Source organism: Eleginops maclovinus, chromosome 12 (assembly GCF_036324505.1).
Source record: "Eleginops maclovinus isolate JMC-PN-2008 ecotype Puerto Natales chromosome 12, JC_Emac_rtc_rv5, whole genome shotgun sequence".
Taxonomy (NCBI): domain Eukaryota; kingdom Metazoa; phylum Chordata; class Actinopteri; order Perciformes; family Eleginopidae; genus Eleginops; species Eleginops maclovinus.
Window position 1 is genome coordinate 29,729,758 of NC_086360.1, and position 9,195 is coordinate 29,738,952.

Here is a 9,195-nt window from a genome sequence, read left to right on the forward strand (position 1 = left end):
TTTTGCTGTGGGGTGGCTGACTCGCCACGTAGCCACACATCCGATTTGGTCCACGAGTGTCATAAGAGCTCTAGCCGTACTAGAAGGGGTCAGGTTTTTTGGCTTGGATAAATCAAGGGTAGGATTAACAACCAAATTAAGATCTCCCCCCAAAATAAGGTGATGTGAGTCCAGGGATGGCATTAATGAGAATAAGGACGTCATAAAACTAGGACAACTCCAATTAGGGGCATAGACGCAAACCATAATAACCGGAGTTTGGAGCAATACACCCACAACTATAATGTAACGCCCGTTTGGATCAGAAATAATGTTCTCTAATGAGAACTGCAGTCGTTTGTGTAGTAAAACTGCTGTACCTCTGGAACGGCTATTGAAGCTGGAGTGGAACACTTGTCCGACCCAGGGCTTCCGCAGTCTTGTGTGGTCACAGACACGCAGATGGGTCTCCTGCAGAAAAGCAATGTCCGGCGTCATATCCTTAAGATGTGAGAATACTCTGGCTCTTTTAATAGGCCCGCCAAGTCCTCTGACATTCCAGCTTGTAAACCTGATTGCTCCTTGCGTAGCTCTCTGTCTCATATCAGCCATAGAGCATGAGCCACAATATCAGCCTTTAAAATAGTATGGTGAAGTGATGAATTGGCCAGTAGGCTACGACACAGAGCAAGGTAATAACTTCAAATGTGTTCTAAAGATAAGCAGCAAAGAAAAACATTCCTCCCGTATTGAAAAAAAAGCACACATAAAAAACACGGCCCAGCGAGACCAGATGTCTGAACCTAACAAACACCTGGTCCTAAACTCATCCTGTAACACAGATGAGCACGCAGGAAATATTGTGCACACCTCCGGTTAGCTATGGCGTAGTTGGCTTCCGTTCAAAATGTATCATCACACATATACATCCCCAGTCCACACCCCCAGAAACGAGACAGCAGTGGCCTCTACTGGCCTAGCAGGGAGCTGCAAGTACTGTCTAATTTAAAGACCTCATGACACGTGGAAAATAAAGTAATATACATACACACATTGAAAGTACACATACAAAATAGTCACTTGAAGTTGGTTTTAATCATTATGATAGAGAAATTGAGTTTGTACGGCCTTTTAAAAGTGCGATTTTTGCGATCTGCTACCGACCTTCCTATTAGTCAGTCACATGACCTATGACGTACACTCCGGAACGGCTCCTTGGTCAAGACACTATCCCACCTGTCACTCACGACTATCCTGACACCTGTCAACAACATGGATTCTGACAACTCCGATTCATCCTCGGATCCTGACACATTTTTCGAAGTGGCAGAGTCCGACCCAATGCTGGAGGACAATGTGAGGGGCGTTATGCCCTATAGATACGAGCCATACTTGGATGAGTTGGAGCCACAGGGTTCTACGGAAAGTTCGGATGGCGAGGCAGAAGGCGCTGTTGGTGGTGCTGCTGTGGCAGACGGTCGGATGCCTATGGATTTTGGCAGACTACAGCACGTGGAATGGTAACTTCCTTCTTGTTCACTTTTCTGACAATGAACACTCCGTAAGATATTGTACTTTGTAATATCCACCACAACCAGCGTTTGCACCAGCGAGCATGTGTGTGTGCAGTCTGCCTCCTCACCTCCCAGAATTAGCCAAATAGTCACCATTACTAGCCTACAGATCGCAAAGGGCCATTGTTGTTTCCCGGTGCTTGTCATAGTCTTAATCTTTATTTAGTTATGTTATTTTTTTTGAGAGCGATGAAAATACCAATTAGGTCTACTATATTAGTTTGCCCTGCGTCATACTCATACAGTAGCCTATGCTATAACCCAGTAGTAGCCTATGCTATAACCTAGCTCCTGACCAGTGGCCATCCTTCCGCGATTAGGCTAGTTCTACGTCGGCTTTTCACGCGAATCAACCCATGACATTGACACTTTGTAAAGTTCTGTGACAATTGTAAGATTGTTTCAAGCCCCTTGCCTTTATCTGTTATATTTTAGGTGTTCTTGTGGGAGATGTGAGCCAATGCCACTGGTAGTGGAGTCGGTGTGCTGCCGCGAACAGTCAAGAGTGTGCGAGAGGAGAGAGGAGGAGGGAGCAGACACCCGCTGCATCACAGAACATTCTGGCTTTGAGCCAGTTTGTCTGAATCTGCATGTTCTGCGCACCGCACATTTCCACTATCGGCAAGAATACGGGGATGTAGAGGGAAACGAGTGAGTATACAATCCTATTGTAAAATCATTTGTATGGACTAGTAGGAATTGTATGATTTGATATCACCAATGACGTAAATGTATGCGTAAAACGAACTGTCATGTAGGTTACAGTAGGCCTAGGCCTACATCTAAAACACCTGTGTTTTTCTTCTGATTTTCTTTCAACTTTTAGGTGGAAGAGGTACACTGGATACAGACAGTTTGTGCGATGGTGCTACGAGTACCTGGGAAGACATGTCAGGGTCCCCATACCTTCCTGTGTGGTGTGGTGTATCCGGAGAACTTTTCCCTCCATTGATTACAGGGGGTTCCAGGACACCAACAGCCCGTGATGATACATGTATGCTGTTAACTTGTTAATTTTGTTTTTTTAGTTTAAATACATGAGTTTGTAAATACATGAAAATGAATGTCAATACATGATACCTCTGGCTTCACATGAATGTGTCTTCATTTTTACAACTTACAACAGCTTACAACAAATAGGCCTAGCAAATCAATTTACACCTTCACCATGGAAGGGTAGCTGATATTTTTGATCATACGGTGTCTAAGATGTGCTGTACTTCAGGGACAATGCAATACAAGCCCACATGGATAAGGGGGAAAACTGTAGCAACACAGACATACTACACACCCTGTAATGACACTTTTCAGAACACCAAGGTGAGGATGGAGCAGGAGGTTCCCAACACAGTAAATCAAAGCACTCACGGCAAAGATGAAATTAAGTTTGTGTTTATTCCATTCAGTCCGGTTCTCATGTGTACATTTAGGTGTTATTTGTAATGCTAAAGCGGGTCATATGTGCATTGACTGCTGCCCTCTTATCCGGCTTTTCGAATGATGCATTGAGTGGCTCTGTAACAGGGGACGGGTCTGGGATGTCAAAGTCATCACCGTTGTAGTCCTCACCTCGACACATGGCCTCCACCATCCGCATCAGCTCTTCAGCATAGCCTGTTGCAGAGGAATATGGGACAAGGTTCAAATTAATCCAACCATAGATATGACACACGACTATGTACATCTCAAAATACAAATCATATCTGCAATCAACTTTCTATTATGCTTACCAAAAGATGGCTCCTGTAAGACTTTCCTCACAATGTAGCCGCCCTTCTTATACTTTGGATACCGCAGGTTGAACATCATCTCGCCATCGTGTCTGCTCCGCTGCTCCCTGTTGGCATTCTCGTTGAAATGCAAAGCAGCCAGGATCCCTCTAAGAACAGAACACAAACAGAATAATCAGGAACAAGATGACCATTCTTAACAGCGAAACATAAACAAGTCAACCCAAAAGAGCCCATGTTACCCCTCTATTTATCAGGTTGCACTGCCTAACAGTGGCTGCCCAAACCAGGCACAAGGCCCTGACCCTTGCCTACAAAACCACTTCAGGACATGTACATTTCCTGTGCACTGCAAATGTTGCAAGCTGTGATTTTGTCCTCGATTGTAAGTCGCTCTGGATAAAAGCGTCTGGCAAGTGTAATGTAATAGAATGTAATAATGTCCTAAAAGAATGTTTCACGGAATATTTCTTTGATTACCTGCTCTCCATCCCTTTGTATGAAAAGTGGCACATCTTTGGCGCAAAGTGGGTAATCACGCTATGGAATGCTTCGAGGTAGGATGTCTGGTGTGACGGGGACAGGCGTTGTATATCTGCACACAGCCTCTTGTTCCGGATGATCTTCTCCACTTCAATAGACACCTTCGTATCTGAAGAACATTGTACAAAATACATGTAAATTATGCAACATGATGCAACATGATACTGTGATCACAATCTCTGTAAAATAAACATTAGGAGTATACTAACGACAACTCAGCCACGGTTTACGCTGTTCCCTGCCTTCCAGGACTCCGTGCGCACAAGAAGAGAACAGTCCCTCGAACCCGGTGTGCCTGTTGTGGATGTGATCGATGACTGATGTCCATTTGTCCACCACAAGTTGTCCACTGCCAGGAGGCGTCGAGACCACGGACCAGTACAGATGGTTTATAATACTTCCCACCCAGGGTTTGAGGTCCTGGCAACCTCTAGTTTGTCCAAGGCTCTGCAGCTTCTTCTTGACACCTGAGTAAACATGTGTAGATGAATAAATAAATAGAAATCTAATGTACTGCTTGAAGGTCTTGACTCCAAGGGCATAACTAAAACCCTTTTTAGATACATGAACAGCCTGTAATAGCCTGAAATAGGCCCTGTCCTCCACACACACAAGGATTTCACACATAAAATTTGTCCAAACCCAAAAAATCATATCTTTCAAAAAGGAATGTCAAGGTAGTGCTTCAAGTCTCTCTTAAAAATTACATTAAACAGGTTTAAACATGTTGCACTTACTCTTGGCTACATGCCATATGTCAAACTGGTGCGTGATGTCTGGATGGTCCTCTCTAATCATCATGTTGATGCCTATGTGTCTGTCTGTCACGAGAGTTCCGACATCCACAAAGCCCTGGACTTTCTCAAGGGATCGCTGCAGTCCCACTTTCTCCATGTGGTAGGACCCTCCAACCTCATTGCTCTAAAACATAAAAAGCAGGAGATTTTGATGAGCATAACATTGACTAGTATAAAATTGTCCTTACTACGACAGAAGAGTGTGTTTTCTATACTGGGCAGGACTCACATAGAGGCATAATACATCTGAAATGTACCTGTACAAGTTGTACGTCAATAACAGCTGTTTTCCGGAGCTCCATTGTTGAGTAGGTGCCGTACTTAGCGCAATGCCCTGGGGTGTCGGCACGCCCGTCACCACCACACACGATGGGTTCCCCTTCTGCCTGTAGCAGACAGAGCATGGCAAACTGCTGCTCGCCCCAAACTCGCTTCACAGCTTTGAAAAGCACCTGGTCCTGATGTCTGAAGAACGATCTTTCCGACATCACAGCAACGCCCAATCTGGATAGGACACGCAGCACCTTGGTGACAGTGGCCCCACTGAAGAGAATGGCAGCGGACAACAACACATTCCCAGCTGCTGTTCTGCCGAAGAAAGGTTGACTGTTCCATAGTCCTTGGTTCCCACATCCCCCGCACTGGATGGTGACCTGCAACTGTGTTCCTACTTCTTTACACTGCCAGGACAGTGACCTGCTCCCACAAAGTCCACAGCTGCACCATGTTGACAACAGCGTCACCAGGCATTCCCAGAACACAAGAAAAACGCTACCTGCTGGCGCCTCAGGTGGCGGCACTGGTGGAGTATTGTGTTCAGGACTCTCTTCAGCTGAATCATCAGAGGACGGCAGCTTGTAGTCGGGATCATCTGTCGACATGTTGTCATCTGAGTCAGAGCCACAAGAGGTTGAGTTGTCGGTGTTGTGAAAGCAAAAGCAGTCATCCTCAGTCTGAGTCCCAACAGTGACCATTGATGTAGTAGCCTGCACACCTGGGGAAAAAACAATGTTTAGTATATAGAAATCAGTGTCAGCTTGAAGGAAATCTTCATTCAATACACACAACTTTTTGTGAAGCTTGCTCGCACTAGTAAATTTGTAGATTGTAAAATAGTCTTTTCCTAAGACAGATAGTTTTTCCAACATTCTTGTGTAGATGTGAAAATAGATGTTTGACATAGAAAAGGATTGTCATTAGTGATGTATCTATCTACACAAGATGCAATGCTGAAAAGACCCGTTTCCCCGGACATCTGTTTGGCTAAAATACGTACATAAATGATAAAATACCTTTAGTCCGTCCCCTTCCTTTGAACTGCATAGCCACCGTCCTTGTTGGTGGCCTCAGACACACTTGAACGGAAAAGTCACTGTGCTGATCTTCTGTTGAATTCACCTGAATAAATAAGTAAGTAAATAAATAAATGTGTGTATACATATGTGTGTGTGTGTAAAAGTTAAAAAAAAAACTAAAAAATAGAGTTTCCTTCCAACACAGGTAACCTAGTAAAAAGTAGACCAGTGTATTTGTCTTACAATCAGCTGATTCTGCACTGGTTGAATTGAGTTTGTGGTGGGTCCTTGTTAGGTTTTTAGTGTTTTTCAGTAATGACAGTCCATCTATCTAGTTAGGTACAATGGAGTAAATGGTGTAACGGTTATGTTATATGTGCTACTGTTGTAATTACACCACAAAAGTACTTTTACTTTTAACACCTCTGGAGATGGTGAGGGTGAAGGTCTGAGAGAGGGGGCACTGGCACTTGATATACTGTAATGCTGTGTGTAGTTAGTCAAATAAAATCTTTAGTCAGTAACTTAGTTGACCTGAACGCTTTCCGAAAACTTACATCAGTAGATGGGTCCCCGTCAGGAAAGTCATCGCTTTCCTCTTCAGCAACATACTCAGACTGGCATTCCTGTAGTACCTGAAACATAAATAAATAAATCACAAGATTTAGCGTGAGTTGGAGGGGGAAAAAAAACGCTACCGCAAACCTAAAACAAACACTTGAGACTTGACTTTTTGCTAACACTCTGAGGTGAACTTAGCTGAATAGCTAAAGCACTTAGCACTAGTAGCCAGCTGAGCTGAAGTGTTCAGAGCTAGCGCCAACTTCAACTATGAAGAACCACCGCAAGCTGTTTACACAGTGCCAAACACTCATTCCTTTGCATTTCATTTCCCTTCCATTATTAAAATATAGTCCAAAATAAGAAGGTACGTACCTCCAATCTCTGCCTTTTCTCCAGAGCATGAGACCTCCGGCTCTTGACGTCGCCGTTCGCCCCCCGGGGCTAACCTCGAGCTTGTCCCTCGATGAAATATACGCGGAACCGAATTGGGCAGCAAAACCTTCTTCAGACGAACATCAATACCAAGCTGCTCCTTCAGAGCGGGGATCGAGTCGTAGCACTCCTCTTCAAAATGCGCTGAGCAAAGTACAGACGACGAGCTTGGCTTCCATACTGTTCCTTTCGGACCAGCTCTTGTCCTACAAACTTGTTGCGTCCAGAGTTCACACAAAGCAGGGTCTTTCGGAAACCGATGAAGGGTAAAACCGTTCTCCCTGGTGTTTGAACAATACGCTGCAACACACCGCTCAGGCATGTTCTCAACAAAAATATTAAGAACAAAACTTTAAAGATGCTAAAACTGCGAGTACGACTTACTGTGACTAGAAATGATCAAGGTCAAGGGTGGCAGCAGGTGCAATCAGGTCTAAAAGCGTTCCGGAGCATACGTCATCTTTATGTTGGAACGTTGTCAAGACACTGGCCTGTGGATTTCAGTGGCTTGCGTACAAATTTCGAAAATAACAGAGAACCGGGCATATTTATCACAATTATGTATTTCAAATCGAAAATAAAAGTTATTTTAGACTAAATAAAAAAAGGTAGTCTCTAGGTGTCATGAGGTCTTTAACGTTCATGTCCGTGTAGCTTCAGCTCGGTTATAGCAATAAAAATAACTTAAGTGGAAAAACAAGAATCAGAGGGGGCATGTGGACAGAGTCCTGATCCTTCACTTACTACTATGAACCTGATAGAAACGCTCTGCCTCTTCCGCGGAGTCAAAGATGCGAGTCTGTCCGTTAATGGTAACACGCAGGCGGGCTGGGTAGAGTAAGCCGAAGCGTGCTCCCTCCTTGTGGAGCTGCGACTTGACTTTGTGGAAGGCGGCCCGCTTCTTGGCGAGTGTGGCGCTGAAATCTTCGAAGATCCTGATGGGATGCCCTTGGTATGAAACATCCCGGGATTTCCTAGCACACAGCAGCACACGTTCCTTCTGGACATAATTATGGAAGCGGACAATGAAGGGCCGGGATCCTTGCGGCGGTTTTCGGAGCCAGACTGCGATAAGCTCGGTCCAGCTCCAAGGTATCCAGCTGAGGGTCGCCGACCACCATCTTGAACAGTGTAGTCATGAAGAGACGCGCATGATCCCCCTCCATTCCTTCTGGAATGCCAATCACACGGAGATGTTGTCGTTTGGAACGTGAAACCAGGTCTTCCACAGCCAGCTGCAATCTGTCATTCACCTGATTAGTTGTCTCCAACTTAGATTTCAGTACGGCCACCTCTCGCTCCAGGGCAGTGACTCCATCTGAATGTGCGCTGAGAGCCGTTTCCATTCCGGTGATGGTGGCAGCATGTGTGGCCACGGTGTCAGTGATCTTTTGGAGAGAGGCTTGGATTGGGGCCAGGGAGGTGTTCATGGAAGCGGTAAGTTCCCTTGTTAGGTCTTGACGCAGTTTCTCAAGTTCTCCGACCAGCATAACGAGGGTTAGCGGCGGCTCGCTAGCTTCCGAAGCACTGGTAGCCATCTTGTTAGCATCTTTATCTTGCAGCTAAAGTGTTGAGTCAGATGTTGCTGACTTTTGCCGCGACTGCCGTGAGTTTCACTCATTTTGACCACAAAAAAAGTTACTGAGGTACTCCTAGTGACTTAGCAGGTAAGAAAAGTAACAGACGTCTGGGTGTAAATGTTTCAAAGCTCAAAGGATTAGGGAGCAAACGCCAATGCGACCGATCACTCCAACGCCATAACCGGAACTCTCTGTATGAGCGTTATTAACGGACACGTTGACCGGCAGGTTTTGAATTGATCGGTTTATTGTACATTTTACCAGCTAAAAACCGGTAATTACCGGCTAAGGAAAACCCTGATACATATATATATATATATATATATATATATTTTGTAAAGAAACAGTGGAATCGTATAAAGTAAATATCACCCTGAAATGAAATCTGGAAGTTTTCATTTCATAAAGAAACACTGAGAGAGTTCATGTTTGACCTGCTGTCCTCTGATAGGCTCTGTGGTAGGCATCAGGAAGCCCAGCGGCTGCACCAAGAGGCCCATCAGCAGCCTGTAGCCTGCAAGAGGAGGTGCAGAGAGGAGAGGCTGTTGTTAAGGTTAGAGCTGGACTAACAGCACCAACACAGATCCAGTGTATGCTCCTCACAGAAACCATACAGTATGACATCATGCTCTGTCCCCCCCAAGGCCCGGTCAACCACGGAGAGACCTAAAACCAGCTGCAGGGGGGTCCTCTGGGGCCCG

The 9,195-nt window shown here is 45.1% G+C and overlaps 2 protein-coding genes across 3 annotated transcripts; one reads left to right on the forward strand and one right to left on the reverse strand.

Annotated features, from left to right (window-relative positions):
- The first annotated feature begins 988 nt into the window (after positions 1–988).
- LOC134873590 (uncharacterized) lies at positions 989–3,168 on the forward strand. Its single transcript, XM_063897350.1, has 3 exons — positions 989–1,499; positions 1,989–2,204; positions 2,380–3,168. The coding sequence occupies exons 1-3, from the start codon at positions 1,252–1,254 to the stop codon at positions 2,537–2,539; spliced, it is 624 nt and encodes a 207-aa protein (XP_063753420.1). The 5' UTR covers positions 989–1,251; the 3' UTR covers positions 2,540–3,168.
- On the reverse strand, positions 2,930–7,546 carry LOC134873589 (uncharacterized). Of its 2 annotated transcripts, XM_063897349.1 has the most exons (10): positions 7,299–7,546; positions 6,855–7,214; positions 6,476–6,553; positions 5,916–6,021; positions 4,881–5,617; positions 4,564–4,747; positions 4,036–4,293; positions 3,764–3,935; positions 3,284–3,432; positions 2,930–3,167 (listed from the first exon to the last, which is right to left on the reverse strand). In XM_063897349.1, the coding sequence occupies exons 4-10, from the start codon at positions 5,944–5,946 to the stop codon at positions 2,980–2,982; spliced, it is 1,719 nt and encodes a 572-aa protein (XP_063753419.1). In that variant the 5' UTR covers positions 5,947–6,021; positions 6,476–6,553; positions 6,855–7,214; positions 7,299–7,546; the 3' UTR covers positions 2,930–2,979. The 2 variants fall into 2 exon arrangements, with proteins under 2 accessions (XP_063753419.1, XP_063753418.1); XM_063897348.1 differs by having other exon boundaries at positions 6,855–7,546.
- Positions 7,547–9,195: the final 1,649 nt, after the last annotated feature.